Raw genomic sequence first — 19,811 nt, 5'->3', positions numbered from 1 at the left:
GCTTCCTCCAAGTGACGTTCAACATGGAGGAGCACTGATTCATCAGGTGAAGGGGCACAATATGTGGTAATCAGCAGGAGGTTTCCTTGCCCATGTTTGATCTGATGTCATGTGACTTCATGGGGTCCAGGGTCAATGTTCAGAACTCCCATGGCAACTTCCTCCCGACTGTATACCACTGTGCCGCCACCTCTGGTCGATCTGGCCTGCTGATGGGACAGGGCATACCCAGGGATGGTGATGGTGGTGTCTGGACCATTGTCTGTAAGGTATGATTCCGTGAGGATGACTATGCCAGGCTGTTACTTGACTAGCCTGCGAGACAGCTCTCCCAATTTTAGCACTAGACCCCAGACATCAGGAGGGAGGACTTTGCAGGGTTAATAGGGCTGAGTTTGCTTTTGTAATTTCCGGTGCCTAGGTCGATGCCGGTGATCTTTCCAGTTTCATTCCTTTTTATCGGCTTCGTAGAAGTTCAGTATAACTGAGTGGCTTGCTAGGCCATTTCAGAGGGCATTTAAGTGTCAATTACATTGCTGCAGATCTAGAGTCACATGTAGGCTAGGCCAGGTAAGGATAGCCTTTTGTTAACAAAGTTTCCAGAATCTGATGCACTGTTGCTTTCACTGCACCAAGATCAAGTTGCATTTCCAGCAAGATTTGAGGTTTGAGCTGAAGAGTGCAGGACAAAGTCTAACTGTAGTGTATGCTGTGAGAACCCCACTCAGCTCAGTGAAAAATGAAATGCTGATAGCTTAGCAGCCTTTTCATAAGGGAACTGCCCTGAGGATATCGGTCTGATGCTAAAATGAAACTCTTGCTTATGTCAGCCTGTGCCTTTTGGGCCATCAAGGCTAAATATTATAAACTGGTACATTGTGAGGCCAAGTAGAGCCAAGTTGCTGTTGCTGTTTCTAGATTGGCAGATGTTTTAAATCTCTATTTTCACTGCTGGTTAGCAGCCAGGTTATCGAGGTCAGAGAAGCCAGTATTTACTTTCAGATGTCTTTCCATTGCAATTGTTGAATATTATGAATATGATTTTTGGGTGGCTCAGATGCACTGTGACAACATATGTTAAATTTTCACACTTTAAATGGGTCACTCAGACATTTTCAATTGCAACAGCGGTAATCATTTAATCATGAATACCTTTGTATATATGTGGATATAACATCAAATTATACTGTTGATCTTTCTTCCAATGCCTTCAAAGGCATGGTCTTGCAAGTATACTTACTTTAAATTTAATCAGAGTTGACAATGATGGAGTCCCATTCCTTTTCAGGATAGCATCTTTTCAGAAGCAACCCAAACCTAATTAGGCACATGTTTTGATTTTTCTTATTTATTTTTTCATGGGATGTGGGCATCGCTGGCTAGGCCAGCATTTTTTAGTCATACCTAATTGCCCTCGAGAAGGCGGTGGTGAGCCGACTTCTTGAGCCACTGCAGTCCGTGCGGTGTAAGTGCATCAACAGTACTGTTAGGGAGGGAGTTCCATGATTTTGACTCAACAACAGTGAAGGAGAAGCTATATAATTCCAAGTTAGAGTGGTGTATGGCTTGGAGAGGAACTTGCAGGCGGTGGTGTTCTCATGCATCTGCTGTGCTTATAATTCTAGATGGTAGAGGTCGTGAGTTTGGAAGGTGCTGTTGAAGAAGCCTTGGTGAGTTGCTGCAGTACATCTTGTAGATGATATGCACTGCTGCCACTGTGTTGGTGGTGGAGGGAGTGAATGTTGAAGACGGGTGGAAGGGGTGCTTTGTCCTGGATGGTGTCGAGCTTCTTCAATGTTGTTGGAACTTCACTCATCCAGGCAAGTGGAGAGTATTCCATCGCACTCCTGACTGTGCCTTGTAGATGGTGGACAGGCTTTAGGGAGTCAAGGGTGAGTTAGCTGCTTCAGAATTCCCAGCCTCTTACCTACTGTTTTAGTCACGATATTAAATGGCTAGTCTAATTCAGTTTCTGGTCAATGGCAACCCTCAGGAGGTTGATAATGGGGGATTCAGTAATGGTAATGCCACTGAATGTCATGGGGCGATGGTTAGATTCCCTCTTGTTGGAGATGGTCGTGTGATGCGAATGTTACTTGCCACTTAGCTCAAAAATATATGGTAATTTTATTGTTTTAAAATTCAGTTCTTTAATATTTGTCATTACCCATGGTAAATCTCTGCCAAATCAGTCGCTGAAAAAATGGGGCCTACCTCAGCATTTGTTGTCATCCTCCAGCTTCATGGAGGATTCACCCAACTGTGGCTCGAGTCCCTCTAGTACGTGCACCATCCTCATGGAGATTTGCTCCTCACAATAGGAGATCTCCGCAACTTTGGGCAGCCTGAAGGAGGTCATGTCTGAAATTAAAACCATTATAATATATACTGGGCACAGAATTTCCCAATGCTCCCTGAAGAGTATGTGCAATACACCTGCAGCAAAGGTGTCACAAACTGCTAATACCTCTGTGTGAATGTTCGCATCACACATAAAGGGCACGTAACACACTGGAAAATTGGTTTTAACACAAACCCCCTCTCCAACCCTCGATCAAGTTCCATCACAGATGAAACAGTACAAATCCCAGCATACAATTTCAAGGCTGTAAACCATGATGAGGCAACAGATGCCACTTGTACAAAGTTCTGGAAAAGATCACTTGACTCATCACTCTGATCAATCCATTAGGTCATCCTAAGAAAAAAAACTAAAAGTGGAAGTGGAAAACCAAGCATAAAATGATAAGAATGTTGTTATTTTCCATTTAACATATAAAATAGGACATCTTGTTGCAAAGCCATAACATATCTTGGAGCTGAGACCATTTTGCTGATCTGCTTAAGCTTCTATTTCACAAATTCATAATGTCATCTCGACCTTTGTATTTGTCACAGCCTTCTAATGCAGTCCAGTCTTTGCATTATTGAGATTGCTTTGGATCATGCCTCCAGCCCCTTTATTCATTTTTTAAAAATCATTTAGCACATGCCAGTAGCAACTGCATTTCTCTCTTAAATACACACATACTCTTAACAAATTTCTACTGGTTAGTTCCACACATTAAGAGCCTTCATACTTCCAACATTAATATTTATAAGATACAACAAAAGTCAACTACATCTCTGCAAAACACAATACTGCACCAACTAAATATCAACAGATACATGGTAAAATTACAAATTGAGAATGTGCAAACAACGAGCAAATGAATAAACCACTACATCATTTATTCATGAAATATTATTGGCTTCATATGGTACTCACTCTCCAACAGGGCGAGATATGCTTTCAAAGGAACAGTGCCCTGTAAAATTGCCCAAAATGTTGCCTTTGAGATTCATAAGGAAAATGCCCTACAAACCACTTGAGGATGCCCAACTACTATGGAGTTCATCTGTTGGATTCAATGTTGGGAAGTGAATACAGCCTTCCAAACATTTAATGCAGACTTTTTAAGCAAATAAGTTATAAACTCGTTATCCCTGGCTCAGATCGAGGGAAGAAGTACTGTACTGAGTGATTCTTAAACAAGTCATGACCTCTCACACTCCCGTTAGTAAAAATAATGCTGTATGGTAAGGGGAAGGGGTTGTTGTAGTAAAGTGGAGCTGACTGATCTGGATATCCATGCTTCAGTACTGCCTTGTTGGCAATGACTGACACACAAAGGAGCAATCTCTTCTAATACATATATCATTCGGAACCAGAATTTTCCATTGTCTTTGGTAGAAGTGACAGTTTCTTAGTTTCTGCATTAATTAGGAAATTATTATTTTCTCTATTTCACTTCTGAATTTTACCTAGCAGGTATAAGAGGTATCCATGCTTACCAGTACAATATACCTTTAGAGGATAGTGTCAAAGGTTAGAAGCAAAGTTGTTGTTATACAGCCCGTTAAAGGTAGAGCTAAGGGCACCATTTAATCATGAGTGGTCTATGATTGGGAAAAATGGGAAGGAAACTAGTTCAAATATCATCACGAGTGTGTGAGGTGGGTTCAGTTGATTTAGTGAAACCCTTGGAGTGGAAAACTTTTTCAAAATTCGGGATGGGAGGGTTAGCATGATCAATTTACAGGTACGTAATATTTCAGTCGGATACAAAATAAAGCTCTATTGTGTTGCATCACACATCCTCAACCTGACCCCCACTCCAGCTATCTCAGGAACTGGGTTCTGACTAGCCAAACCTTTTTATTTAGAATCTTTGTAGCACCAGAGAGACAGAGAGAGATCTTTCATCCCAGTAGTCTAGGTTGGATGTAAACTCGTGCCGATCTTCCAAGTGAAAGGATAATTCCTAACAATACGATAACCTACTGCACTATTTGTCTTCCATTCCAAAATATTTTAAGTAGATTATCCCTTTTAATAATATGCAAATATTCTTCGACTTCCTAATGTGCATGAATTTGGTGCTAATGCTTGGAGTTTTTACTGTGCAGATGTGACCAATTTGCATGGTATATTTGGTCTGCATTTAGCTGTCTACCTGAAGCATAGAATTTGCGCATGAGACCAAGAAATTATGCCTTTCAAGGCCACTTCTTGTATGGTTAACAAACTAGGTGGTCCTCCATATCATAGGGTACTTTCAGTGATTCCATACTCCAAGCTCGAACAAATTGCAATCTGGTGACAGGGCTTAACACTGTAGCATTCATTGGCCAACTCACACTCCTTTCAAATCCAACTCATTACTGGTATCTGAATTGGATTTTCCTCTAATTGGTGTATTTGAAGTGGGGATGAACTTCCAAATGCCAAAATGCACCATTGTAAAGCCACTGCTTTTTCCTCACTGTGTATTCAGGGCAAATTTAACTGAAAAGATACAAATAAAATTTGTGCTTCCTTTCAAAGGCTGCAGTTTGGTGGTTCTTTTACACCCCTCCTCTCCTTCCTTTGCATCCTCCTTAAACAGAGATGGTGGAATGTTCCTACATTCTCCATTATTATCCCCTTAAGTTTCAGGATGTAGTAACCCTTTCTGACCAACGATGTTATGTAAGATGCATCAAGATACAATGCTTCCAGAGACTAACTGGATGGTTCTTTCAAAGAGATAGTTTCGACACAATAGGCCGAATGGCCTACTACTGTGCTCTAGGATTCTTGCCAGGTGGCACATTCAGAATTCCTACACATTTATCACAAAACAAGATTTATGAATGGCACATTTCTTGTAGTTTCTTTTGATTTTTCTCAGTTGCATCACTAAATTACTATGTTGACTGCATATCAAATAGCGTGGATGGTATGGTTACTTTCAGGGTACTTTTTTTCCAATATCCATCAGAAAGTATAATATTTGGTTAAAATAACACCTACCACATAGCCAGTGATTTTATGTGGAACTCTTTCCCTTTAAACTGAAACACTCATTCACTAATGAAAAAGTAATTCGAATATGGGGAAAAAGTCCTTTGACAAGAATGATTGTATTCACATTTCAACTTCACAATATGTCTTCAATGAAATCATGATCCCAATAAAATAGGGTAAATTATTTTCTAAATATTATCTAATGGCACACAAAGAGGCTGTGAGAAAATGCTAGACAAAAGATCTTTTATTCTGCAACGAAGCTTATCTTTTCAGTTTGGTACCACTGAACACCATCTTAGAGCAGTCTCGATATTTGACGTCACAAAAATGCTAAGCACCAGAAATGTTCGAGATCTTTCAAAGGAGCTTTCATTTCTTGTGCATCAGAAACTTCTAGTTCAGCGAGTGCTAGCATTGAGCTGGAGGCACTCACGTCAAACTGTGAGCTGATAGTGTGGGAAAGCAATAAAGATCATACATTCCTCCTTCTCATCGGTGACAGTGTTCTACCACATCTTTAGCTTAATACTAGAGGCCTTAATAAAACAACTTCCTTGCATTAAGGGCTAGTATACATTTGATCACGGCAGTTCCAAACCAGCTATCACATCAGGTTTGAGAAAGTTCAGAGTTAAATAAATGAAGGATTGAGCACAACCAATATATTTTATTTTCAAAATAAGTGAAGATTGTCAATCTTTATGTTAGTAGGTTGAAATTCTAAATGTTTACACAGGGGGAGGGGGCCTTTTAAAGGGAAACAGTTAATCCTCTATTATACATAGATCCCACACATTTGCTTTTTCAATCTCCATTTGCAAGAAACCCTGTGCCCACTGTTACGAGTGTGAGGTTTTAGAAGATGCTTTAAACTTTGTCTTTTAATTCAAAGTAAAATGGAGTTGTAGAGAGGGACATGTGACCTCTCACTAGTTCTGCCCAACAATAAGCCAATATGACCTGGTTGCCATGAGGACAGGGGGCCCAGGGCAAGTCCAACTGAAACTCAAGTGCCAGCTTTCACACCTGGACACAAAAAGGAACAGCTGGCATTGCTGTGGGTAAAACTTACAGACTATCAGATTTAGAGAGAGAGAGAGAGAGAGATAGATAGTGTGTGTGGTGTGTGTGTGTTAGGAAATAGAGATAGTTTTAAGTAAGTTATATGTGTATTTGGAGGTGTTAGGAATAAGGCATATCTTTAAAGTTTAAGTTTAATTTGTATTTCTGTATCTTGTAGGTTAAAAAGATGAAACCTGAGCTTTAGTTGCACTTTAAAAGATGCCTGCATTTTAATGGGATTTTATGACTCTTGAAGGGGAGTTAAAACAAACAAGGTAGAAAAAAGCTCTGCTGAGCAGCAGGGTCCAGAGACAGAGGCTCCACACACACACACACACACACAAACAGAGAAACCGAACACGTTTAGGGCATACTGACCAACTGAACTCAAAGTTGAAAGGAGTTGCCAGCAAAAAGCAGCATAGGAGAGGGACAGATAGCAAGTCCCAAACAAAAGTTGAAGCCAGCTGCCAGGAGAAGCAGGACACAGGAGAGGGAACTGCAAGAGCAGGTTCCAAAAACTAAAGAAGAAAGTCCCCAAACCCAGGGGAACGAAACAGGAAAGGTCCCAAGAGGACAGTTAAGTCAAAGGACAAGGACAGGAACCTGGAAAAGGTTCTGTTAAGTGAAGATAAGAGTGAGGAGTAGAGAAAGGCTCCAGGCTTGACAGGAGAAAGCTGCAGGATGCAGACTTAATGCTAAAATAGGCTTGCTAGGAGGTCAAAGGAGACAGCCAAAGGTCTGTAACCTTTACTAAAGGGCATGCAAAGCAGCAATGGTCTGTTGGCATGGCTGAGTCAGAGAGAGTGTGCGTGTAAGGAAGCTTGAATGCACATGGAGATCCAGAGGGAGGAACATTGGAAGGAGAGTTCAAAACCCTAGAGGTGGACCCTTGTGGAAGGCATCTGAGAGAAAATGTCATTTGGGAGAAGATTCTAAAGCGAGTTCTTCAAAAGTGGAGATTGGAAACCCCGTGTAAAAGGTGGAGTTCAGTTGGCTCACGGTGTGACGAGTGTCTGGGGGAGTTGAGGAGAGATCCATAGCATCTGTTTGAGGTGGCATTTGTCACTTGGTTTCAGAGTGTGGTGTGTCTGACCACAAGTCACCTATTGATTTACATGGACTGTGTACTTACTGTGAACATGAAAGTATAAGCTTTTGTAACTTGTGTTATCCTTAAAAATCTGTACATATCTGTAAAGGTATAGTTGTGGGCGAAGAAGTATTGTATTTTAGTTCATCTTTACTTATTTAATAAATGTTTTATTCTTTTGTTAAAAGTTCATCAGCTGGCTCCTGTGACTCTGTTCAGCAGCCACTCTCCGTGTATCTAAACAAAAAATAAAGTTAGGAACTAACAAGTTGGGTTCCACCCTGGGATCTGGCTTGTCCAGGAGTAACATCAGTTGGGATCATAACAAGAGAGAAAGTGTGTACGTAACTGTGTGTGCATGTGCATGTGTGTGCGTGCGTGTGACAGACAAAGAGACATAAAAACAGCAGCAGTTGCGAACTGCAGGGGAAAAGGCTGGATGCTGGTGGGAGCTCATTCTCTACTCGAAGAGACGGGACTTGTGGAAACTTGAGGACACCGGAAGATTCGCCCCAGCATAGCTGGGGGCAGGAGTTGCCTTGCTGCTAGAAGTTGGTTCAAGGATTCTCAAAGGACTAAGGGAAGGACTTTTGACAGGCACTGAACATTACAACTGAGTGAAAGGGGGAGAAGTGAGTCTATTGGAAGTTGGCTGTAACTTTGAACTGGTTCCTGTGAAGACAATGCTGCAAAGAGTACGGTGTAACGTATAAACATGGCATGAGGTTTTCGGTCGTGTCAGGAAGGGGGAATAGCTTTTCTGTAATATAGTGTATTAGTTGCTTACTAAGTAATGTTTAATTGATGTTGATTTCAGTTAGTTTGTTTATTACAGTAAAAATATGAAATCTTGTCATTGGATTCCTTGAGTTGATCAATGGGAATTCAAATTTCTTTTTAAAAGTTATCAGTCTCTACGGAGATCATAACACCACACATGTGATTGTTAACAAAAACAAAAAGTTATGGATTTGGAGGCAATCAATTGGGTAGGAAATAAGTCAGGAGATATATGACAGAGATTAGGAATGATGGGTATATACTTCAATTGACAAGGTGTGAATAGTGGTGTCTGGCAGGGATCTGGACTGCGGCTCCAACTTTTCACTATATTTATCAATGGCCTAGATAAAGGACTGGGGAACCATATTATCAAATTTTGCTGATTATGTCAGGTGGTACATTAAGTTTGTAGATGGGAGCATAAAGTTATAAAAAGACACTGATAGATTAAGTGAGTTGGAAAAATGGTGACAGATGGAGTTCAATGTGCAGACGTGAATTCATCCACTTTGGATTCAAGAAAGATAGATGAGTATTTTCCTGATGTGAAGCTAGAAATTTAGGGGCCTGAGTACAAAAATCACCAAAATCTAGTGGACAGATGGACAAATACAAAACATATTTAAAAGGCTGAAGAAATGTTAGCCTTTATCTCAAGGAGGCTGGTTACAAAGTGACAGAAGTCATGTTACAGCAGTAGAGAGCTCAGACAAGACTCAATTTAGAGCACTGTGTTCAGTTCTGGGCATTGAACACCAGGAAGGAGATTTTGGCCTTGGGGAGGCTACAGCACAGCCCCAGATGATATTGCGGCTAAAGGGGTTAAATTTTAAGTACAAGTTGTATAGTCTAGACTTGTATTCCCTTGAATATAAAAGATCTAGTTGAGGTGTTTCAAATGATTAAAGGGTTTAATAGGGCAGGCAGAGAGAGACTATTTCCTCTGGCGAGGGAATCCAAAGCAAGGAGACCTTACCTTAAAATGAGAACTTGGTTGTTCAGAGGTGATATCAAGGAAATGTTTCTTCACATAAAGGACAGTGAAAATCTGGAACTTTCTCCCCCCAAAAAGCTATTGGGGCTAGGTCAATTGAAAAATTCAAAACTGAGATTGAAGGAATTTTGTTAGGTAAGGATATTAATAAATATAGGGTCAAGGCAAGTAAATGAAGTTGAGGGCAAGATTAGCCATAATATAACTGAATAGTAGAACAGGCTTAAGGGATGAATAGCCTACACACTTTCCTGCGAGCTCAACAATTGGGTGAGCCTTCACTATACTTATTAGTTTTTATAGTTAAGCTTCTTTCATTTGAATATGGTTTGTTCATAAACTGAAACTTCACTTAATAACAAAAAAAAAATCACATTTTCTTTCTGTTTTGCGATTGAAACGACTTTAGCTGGCGAAATTGCATCTTTGCATTATTCCACCAACAATACATTTACCCAACAGTGATAATTCCTTAATTGGTTTAACAATGGTGCAAAGGCATCAGCAATAGTAGAACTGGCAAACAAATGGAACAGATAAGGCAACAAGGTACAAAATGTGGCTCAGTTCCAATTAATCAGGCAGAGTGCACACTGATTATTGAACTTGGCAAGCTTTATTTAAAAAAAATGAGTGTATTCGGCCCAAATCCCTAAAACAAGCTAGTGTACTGGCATGACTTAGGGTTGTGGAATTATCAACACCAATCAAATATAAACTTTATAATGTGTCCTGATACAGATTGCTTTTGATAGGTCGCAATAAAATCACCCACTAATTACAGCCGAATTCCTGACAAGAGAGTTGCTTAACTGCAACACAAGGTAACTCTTCAATTCGTAATAATGTCAAGGTTTGCATTGGAATTTGGAAGTCCAGGACAGTGGCTAGAATACAGCAAGACAGCAGCAATTGAACCACCAGGTCTCATTTAGATGGGAAGAATAAAGTGCAAAGCAGCTGTTAATAATTTTGGCCTCTTCTTCCATCCTGGCAACTTTCAACCTGATTTCACTTGTCACCCACAGCCGCTTTCCCATTCAGGTGCATGTTAAAATATAATCACAATCCTAGTGATCTAATATTCACATAGATTCAGTTGTCTGCAAAACTGTGTCAGTTAGGATGGCAAGCAGAGGGAACTGGGTAACCTACGAGTGGTAAGAAACCCTCCTACTAGAGGGACACAACGTACAAATCTCTGGGCAAATGGTGGGGTGGGGGGGGGGGGCGCGCGCGGCGGGGAAGAAAGAGAAGTACCCAACATCACCCTCATCCTGATAATCACCTTTATATGTGACTGCATCAAGCTGTGCATATAGCTCTGTATATAAACACCAAATATTACCACATGCCAAGGTGCTAGTTGTCCCCAGTGTTCTGAAGGATGGGTTTGGTCACATTGTCACAGAATGTTCCATTCAGTTGGATTGTGACATACCACCTCTGCCTCATGGAAAAAATTATGCAGAAAATACCTTTGACTACAAGTCCATCAGGCACTGGTTCGCACATAACTTCCTCAAGGCCCTGTGGGAAAAGGAGATGGTGGATCCTGTTGAATGGTTCCCTGAGCAGACCGTCAAAATCAATTGGCAGAGGGCCTCATTGCCAGAACTTTCAAACAAGCATCAAGGTGCTTGGCTGGTGGTGAGAAGGGCCTTCCTGTCAGATCCTTCAGCACACCTGGTATTTCATTCTTTCTGGACGCCACCCTTGAAATGTGAAGGAATAGATTCCAAATTTGTTTTTAAATGAAATCTTTGTTCAAAACCCAGATTCAGATTTTTTTTCATATGAATAGAACTAATAGATCGGAAACCAAACACACCTAGGGCACGTGTCACAGCCATCACACCATGATGGCTGACATTTTAAGAATAATTCTCTCACTACCTGCAACAATGGGGAAGCAAGGGTGAGGAGATAAATAAGCAATAAACACTATGTTAATTTAGTAGGACTTTTTCTATGGAGGAAAACATTTATTCAATTAAATGATAAATTGTAAAAATTGTTAACTTTATTGCATTGATATACAAAGGACTATAGAAGCTGAATAATCAACAGATTTTGTTATTTTGGGCAAACATTGTGAAGTGCAACATTGTGTATTCATAACAAATGAACTGGAGCCTCAATGTGTCTTTGAATGTGACTCATTCGTTATGAGTTTTTTAGTTCTGATCAAGCATGCCAACAAGAAGACTTAATACAGTGAAATCCAATACATGAAGGCAGTATTGTGTTTCAAAACGAAAATATTCAGATGGAAAAACCTCTAGTGCCTCTTAGTGCTATTGCCATGTGTTAGTGCAATTGTGTACGTATTGCTTAAAAAAATTCAATAAGGTTCATTAAATATGGTGGGAAAATATCTGATTTTTATGGTTACCATACGTTTTGTAATATCGGAGAATGAAAATAAGGTAGCTCAGTAATAATGGTACTAGATTAGTTACCACAGAGGTTCTGAATTTTCATCCCAATAAGGCACATTAGGAAACTGAATTCAACAAAGATGGTTATTTGCAGGTGACACCAGAAATAACCATGAAATTGCATTTTTGTGTACAATTTGAATTGATTTAAGAACGTCCTTCAGGGACACCGCTACCTGGGTCTGGTCAACACTAAATGGTTTACTCTTAACGCCCCAAGAACAACTCCAGATAGTCTGTAAACAGTCTTCTGAGGCAATGCCTCGGGATTGAGGATGACTTGCTTCCACTCCAGTTCCATGGGTTCAGAGATGGCAGATACGTCCAATGCGTGATCTGCCGCATGCAAGGCAGGTTGGGTAGATGGGTTATTCTTTGGTTTCCGATGCATTGGCTTAGTCTCTCACATTCCCAACAAAGTCTCTCGATATGTTTGGTCATTCCCCGATTCAGCCTTCTCCATTTTGATCGGTCACAAGCTTGGGTCTCCCATGAGTCAGTGGGTATGTCTGATGTCTTCTGGGATGCTTTGAGGCCATCCTCAAAGTCATAAATAGTATCTTGTCATTGTCAAACATATCACAGGAACACTTTTTTAACTTTCTAAACAAATACTCTTACTTTGGGAATATCTGCATTAGTTAAGTGTTCTTTGAGAAGCAAGATCATTACTTAAAAATAATAAAACTGTCATCCCCACATTCCTAGAGTGAAAATGCCGAAGATTTTTCCATACCAAGTGCTACTAACAAAAAAAGTACAACGCTCTGGAATGACAGCTAAAAGAATTATTTAACAAATATAGAAGGCCCAGAGTCAAAAAGGTCTCTACAAAGTGTAGGCAAACTTGGCAAATCAATTCAACCTAGAAAATTGCTTTTTGATTATAGACCAAGAAACCAATTGGTTCTGATAATTTGTTCTCCGTTTATGAATTATATACACGTTCATTGAATTCCAGACAAGAATTTGTTCCCAGGGCATAGCTCATTAATGTGAATGAAAATTCAAAGCTAAACCAGCCCATTGGAACTTCTTGATTTGAGCAAGACTTGACGGTTTATTCTAATACTCTGAAAAGTGCTCAAAACAGTGTGGATTCCTCCACCTTGTATTAAGCACTGACAAAGTTTGATAGAAACAGACACTGTTTCTGGTTCAACTTTGAGGGCCTTATCTTTTTAAAAACTTCCTTCAAATGCATTATATTCACATTATTGTTGTTACAATCTCCATAGAGACTGATCACTTTTTAAAAGAGTTATGAACTTCCGGTTACTAGCTGAAATAACATGACAATGTTTCACATTTTAAAACTTCTACTGTAACAAATGACTAAAACAAATAATGAATAAATACCATGCTCTTTTTGTCAGCAACTTATACTTTAAACCACAGTGAGGAACATTCCTCTTTTATAATCATCACAAATTGCCCTCCCTATGGAACTACTGTCCTTATAGCAAACAGCTACAGTTTCTCCCAGCTCCTATGGGTTGCCATATCCCTATTTACCCGAGTAGTAACTTCAAGTGACTGTCTCCAGATACTTCCCTCAGTTTTCAGAGAGTGTTTCTTAAATTCAGACCTAGCAGAAAAGCCTATTCCAAAGATTTTTCTTCCCCTTGGCCATTCCAGGGCAAATCTCCCGGAATCCTTAGAAGGCTACAGGATGTCTCTTTGACTAGAGACCACATCCGGCTATTGTAGCTCGCAAAGCCAAAATAGCTTCTTCTTCTCTGCTGGCCACACAGAATTGCTGCCAGTCTGTTATATTCATAGATTTGTAGGGAAGCCTGTAACCTGATCTTAAAATGGCTTTCTCTGTCCTATTCCCCATGGTACACATGTGAAACACATTGGCATTGCATCTAGGTAGAGATGCTGGTTAGCAATTCTTGACCCTAACTCTCTTTCATTTTTGAAGTAAATGGACTGTTTACACCACAATTGTTTACAACTGGTACCAACACCAGCTTGCTGGACTTTTGAAGACTCAGAGTCTACCTATTGTGAACTCAGAGACTGCTACCATTGTTTCGAAGTGTAAATACCTTTGCATTTTCTTTCCCAGTAAAACAATTCATCATGACCACAGATCCTATCCCTGAATTACTTATGGGCATTATGAACTTTTAAGTAAGACATGCGTGTTTTTTAAAAATGACATACAAGCAAAAGCTGGCTGAGACTGTAGGTCAACCACTTGCTGGAAAATTCCTATGTGGATTACTTGACCAACTGGTTCAGAGAGAATGGACCAGTTGGTCAAGTTCCTTTCTCTCAGAGAGAAGGTGTGACATGGCCTACTTCAGACAGAGGCACTTCAAAGGAAAAGATACAATGCAAATTGAACTGTAATCTCCTGTGGTTGCGGAGATAATGGAAAATGATTACCATCTCAGCCAAAACCACCTCTTGTTGAGTTACATCCCAGACAGTGAACATGAACTGATTTGAAAAGAAAACAGATCTAGGCGAAAGACATGTTTGTTTTTTCCCTTCCAGGAATATACAAGGGGAGGGGTTTAAAAAAGCCAACTGCAACCCTAGTTCTGTGTGCTAGTCTGGTGTTCTGTTCTGGTGTGTGTGTGCTGTGAAAGTCATAGCTGAAGAATACCAATTGGGCATCCTTGCACTTGCAGGTAAAAAAATGTCTCTCTCCGATTGCTGGAAGCAAGTCAAGTCAGCAAAGCCATAGTCAAAAAAGGAAACAGGACACCTCCTTTCAGTTAATCTACAGAACCGAGAATCTCCAAACCAACTGCTCAACTGCCAAAGTCAACAATACCGGAATCACCCCAACTTAATGGGTACAACGTTTCACCATCTACTCTCCACGGACAAGCCAAAGAACTGATTCATATATCTTTTTAACTTTTATTTTTGGACTCAATTTCTCATTTCTAATCTGTGTGTATACGTGTTGCATTTTTTTCGCGCTTAGTAACTAATAAACTTACTCTTCCTTTGACTCAAAACAGCCTGGTTAAATTGGCTCCTTTTAAAACATCAATACATTTGGACTGGGTAAAGGTGTCAATGAGGGAAGGGATCCTTTTTAAATTAACCTTGTTGTGACCAACCAAGGAGGTTGAATGAAGAAAGGGAGCCAATTCATCCCTCCTCACCAGAAGCATAACAATTTGGGGTACCTCATCCGGGATCTTAACAAATTGGGGGAACTTTACCCGGGGACTGGTTGTAACAAATCTAAGCCTTCCTTTGATTTCTAACAATAAAACCACCCAGGCTTACTGTCAGGCAGACTTCAGAATAGATCACATGATCCACTTCAGTTTACCTTAAATTTAAAGACACAGTCACAAAACATAATAATCTTATAAACCACACAATTTAACATTGTTTACCTTGTAATCTAATTACAAGGATCAGCTGAAGAACTGTAATGAGTATTTTAACTGTAATCATAGAAGTAAATAGATAAGATCCATTTGGATCTTGTGACTTCTCTCAGCTGCTCTGGGAGTCTCTCCGTGTTTCTACCTGCCAGGTTTGGTGCTCGTCAGCTTCCATGAGCCGGAGAGTGGTAAGTACAAGGCTGTATTCAGTGCTGTGTTACACCATCAGTCTGGACCTCCCCAAAGCTTCAGTCTACCAACGTACTGTGATGACCCACCAACCAAGGAAAAGGTAAGTAATCTCCCAGAGAAACGAGAAGCGCCTGAGCCATTGAAAATATTGGCTATCTGTGGGTTTCGGTTTCATCAATTCCCACCCTCAAATCTCATGCATTATACCTTTTTCAAATTAACTGTTATATTTTAGTACATAAGACCTTAAATGGCACAGCACTGTTGCAACACGGGATTTTTGTACCTGCAACGACACTCTGAATAGGCAAAGTTTGAATTGAATCGAGATAAATTCCAGTTTGAGGTTAGTTTAATGACAGTGTTCCGCTAGCAGACCTAGATTTTGGTTAGTTTCAACTCATGCTCTCCCAGGGAGGCCAAGGCTCTATGCATGTGTTTCCATCTATGTGAACAGGTATGCACCTGGACGGTTAACTTTTAATGTTATTTGAGATCTGCAGTGTCTATTTTCTTTTAACTTACAAATATTTCATAGAAAGTTTTAAGAAGTTAATAGATTTGATTTGCCAAGACACTATAAATTAAAGGTTGGTTTGACTACAGTACAAAAGTCAGCTTCACTTTGACTACAGTACAACAACCAGTACAAAAGCTCCCTGCAAGGAATGTTTTCATATCTCTTTAGTTACTGCATACAAGAGCCAGTTGTCTCTTCACATTGATGTAAAAGTGGTTGTATAATGGCAAGATTACAAAGAGTTGTACAGATGTGTAGAATATCAACAGTTTACAAAGACCTCTGCATGTTAACAAGTGAACAAACATTTTGGATTTTTTTTCTATTGCCAGGAACTTAAATGAGCTATTACAAACAGTAAAGTACAGAAATGAAGAAAACAAGCTATGGGTAGTCTATTTGGCAAGTGTATTCCCTAAATTGAACTAAGACACATTAGGAAAATCCTAGATCTGATCTTCAATCTGGTAAGAAAGACGGGGATGCCATAATTGCCCTCTGAACCCCAGCAGCTGAAAGGAGAGACAGAAAATAAGCCAGGATTTCTTCTCCTGATAAGTATCTATTAACTCTTCTTGCTAAAAAAAAAAGTGTATATGTGAGCTTGGAATGAGGATGGGTTAGCTTTGGCTGTTAATTCCCATACAGTCAAAGAGTCTGCTGTGACTCAAATGTCTAGGGTCACGCAAAAACAACAACATGCATTTATATAGTGCTTTTAAAGTAGTAAGAGATCTTAAGGCACCTTTGTAGCGTTAGCAGACAAAAAATTGACAGAGACATATACGGTGATACATGGACGAGTGACCAAAAGCTTGGCCAAAGGGGTAAGTTTTAAGGAGCATCTTCAAGGTGGAGACACATAGAGATGCAGAGAGGTTTTGGGAGGGAATTCCACAGCTTAGAGGATAGGCAGCTGAAAGCACTGCCGTCAATAGTGAAAATCAGGTATGCGCAAGAAACCTGAATTGGAGGAGTACAGAGATCTTGGAGTGTTGCAGAATTGGATGAAGTTAAAGAGACAGGGAGGGTGAGGCCTTAGAAGAATTTGAACACAAGGATGTGATTTTTAAATTTGAGGTGTTGCGATGAGTCAACAGGGGTGGTGCAAATTAGGCTCCAGGAGTGATGCGAATTAGGATACGGCAGCAGAGTTTACAGAGAACTTTGCTTTACAGATGCTGCAAGACGGGAGGCCAACAAGGACATTGGAACAGTTGAGCCTGGAGGTGACAAAATCATGGACAAGGGCTTCCGCAGCAGATCAAATGAGGCAGGAATTGAAATGGGTGATGTTACAGATGTGGAAGTAAGCAATCTTTAGGGTGGAAAGGATATATGGTCATAAGCTCAGCTCAGGGTCATATAGGACACCAAACTTGCAAAAAGTCTTGTTCTGCCTCAGACACTGGTCAGGGAAGGGAACGGCATTGGTGGCAAGAGAATGGAGTTCGTGGCTTTGGTTTCCCAATATTTAACTGGAGGAAATTTCTGCTCATCCAACGCTGGATGTCAGACAGGCAGCGTGACAGATCGCAGACAATGAGCCAAGAGAGTGGTGTTGAGGTGGAGCTGGGTGCAGCATGTATACATGTGGAATCTGCTGTGCTTTTGGATGACGTCCCCAAGAGCAGCTTGTAGGTAAGAAATAGGAAGGGATGGGGATTAAGGACAGATCCTTGGGCATCCATCACACATGGAGAACTATACCCAGTATGAATCAGCAGCTTCAAGAGAGAAACTTCAGGGTTAAATAAGTTTAAATGAAGGTTATAAATGAGTGCAAAAACAGCTTATCTAAAAATGTAATTTTTGTTTGCTTTATTAAGCAGAAGTGAAACCTGTGGAAAGCATGGCTTATGATCAAAATGAGAGACTGATTTGCTTTTTTAACAGCGGAATTGGAAATCACAGTTTTTCAAGCATCAACTGAAGTAAAGAATCTATTGGAAGCTCAGCAAGTTCATCAGGTCAAGTGCAGAGAACTGATCAACTAAAGACTGCAGTTATATTGTTCCTGTAATAGAACGGCAAAAAAAACCAAATCTAAACAGCTAAAATCTAATAATAATTGAACAGCACTTTGAATCTCAGATCCATTCAAAGCATATTCTGGCATTTCAGTATCAGTAAAAGAAAAGCCTACAGTAACTAAAACACTAGATGGTTTGACTTCAAGTTTACAGAGCTCGAGAAAAGCACTCCAGGCAGAAACCTTCCTGCCAAGCTGGGAAAGGTCAACGGATAAAAGCTTAGTCTTCCTATTACTCAAAATTAGAAGACTTGCACAGTGAGAAAGCTTAGACATTAGATAAAGCAGAAAAGATTATAGGGGAACTGCAAAGTCCTCAAATTTTTGGAGGTGAAATATAATTTCAGCAGAGCACAAAACAAGCAATAGTGTATTGGCTCAGCCCAATGTACACCATACATGACTCTCCTTTCTGTTGACTCCAGTAGCATATAACCGATGGCCAATCCCCTACTGCCCATTTTGCACCTCTGTCAAAGTTCAAATTTAATCTCGTTATCTTTCCAAAAGGGCCCTATCTAGGTCACTGGTACAGCTTTGGGTGGGTTGTAATGGAATTCTGCTGCACTTTTACCCTATGAATGCTACATTGGGAAATCTAGGCCATCCTGCGAATCATAATCGCTGATTCTGAATAAAAGTTTCTCCTCAACGCAAACCCATCTTTCCTGGTACACCTTATAATATTTCCTAAAATAAACTAACTAGCTTTTAGAAACATTGAATTTTCCTATCTAATGAAATAGACAGCCTTTTCTGTCATGAATTAAATGTTCTTGGTCAGCAAACTGGAAGCATTTTCACAACATTTTAGTGACATTGTCAAAGTTTTCTTTTATGCGTTTTGCCATAATGTAAACAATCGGATAAATATTAATACAAAGGAATCAATCTTATTCTTTACATTGTTAATTTGTGCCCACCCACATTTCAACAGTCCAAGCCATTTTGATAATTGTTCCTCCTCTACTAGTTTAAGGATATGTATGCATTCAACAATTGCTGTGTTTGACTTCTGCCAATTTTTTTAAAGTTTCAAAAACCATTTTCTGTGTTGTACATGCCACTTCCATCAAATGGAAAGCACTAAAAACCATCCACACTGTGAGCACGTCTGAAAACAGCCAAACATAGCCAAACAATGACTCTGAAGAAGGGTCATATGGACTCGAAATGTTAACTCTTCTTCACCACAGATGCTGCCAGACATTTCTGTTTTTTCTGTTTTCTGTTTTCATATCAAGTGAACTGAATTGGACTAAATGTGCCAAAGAAAGCAGGCCCAGTGATATGTCATCAAAATCTATCAGCTAATGAAGTGCAATGACTCAACAGCCAAAGGACCACCCCTGAAAATGAAAGAAGGCTGCTGAGGCAATGTCCAGCTCATGTTTTGCAAAAGGAAAGTAAAAAAGCAAATTAGCACAGTAACATATCAAAATTGTTGCTGTAAATTGCCAACTGAATAACCAGTACAAATTGTCAGTTGCCATTGTTTTTAATTTTTATTAGTCCTTGGAATATGAGCATTGCTAGGAAGGCCAGCATTTATTGCCCATTCCAAATTACCTTTGAGGTGGTGATGGTGAACTGCCTTCTTGAACTGCTGCAGTCCATGTGGTGTAGGTATACCCACGGTGTTGTTAGGGAGGGAACTCCATGATTTTGACTCCGCGACAATGAAGGAATGGCAACATATTTCCAAGTCAGGGTGGTGAGTGACTTGGAGGGGAACTTCCACATGGTGGTGTTCCCATGTGTCTCCTGCTGTTCTTGTCCTTCTAGATAGTAGTGGTCATGGGTTTGGAAGGTGCTGTCTAAGGAGGCTTGGCGAGTTCCTGCAGACAGCTTGTAGATGGTATACACTGCTGCCACTGTGCGTCAGTGGTGGAGGGAATGAATGCTTGTGGAAGGCACGCCAATCCAGTGGGCTGCTTTGTCCTGATGGTGTCAAGCTTCTTAAGTGTTGTTGGAGCTGCACTCACCAAGGCAAGGGAGTG

The 19,811-nt window shown here is 40.2% G+C and overlaps 1 protein-coding gene across 8 annotated transcripts in view; it reads right to left on the bottom strand.

Moving 5' to 3' along the window:
- mitfa (melanocyte inducing transcription factor a) overlaps positions 1-19,811 on the bottom strand; it is a 315,941-nt gene that overhangs the window by 82,267 nt on the left and 213,863 nt on the right. Inside the window, exon 1 of one of the 8 annotated variants that reach the window (XM_078543700.1) lies at positions 2,215-2,346. The exons of the other annotated variants lie outside the window; for them this stretch is intronic. Coding sequence (XP_078399826.1) covers positions 2,215-2,232 — 18 coding nt within the window. The 5' untranslated portion in view covers positions 2,233-2,346. Of the gene's footprint in view, positions 1-2,214; positions 2,347-19,811 lie in introns of those variants that run through there. 8 annotated transcript variants of the gene reach the window in all.

The sequence above is a fragment of the Cetorhinus maximus genome, chromosome 6 (genome assembly GCF_964194155.1).
Source record: "Cetorhinus maximus chromosome 6, sCetMax3.hap1.1, whole genome shotgun sequence".
In the NCBI taxonomy this organism is placed as follows: domain Eukaryota; kingdom Metazoa; phylum Chordata; class Chondrichthyes; order Lamniformes; family Cetorhinidae; genus Cetorhinus; species Cetorhinus maximus.
Note: the sequence above shows the minus strand (reverse complement) of the source record. Positions and strands in the feature narration are given on the sequence as shown.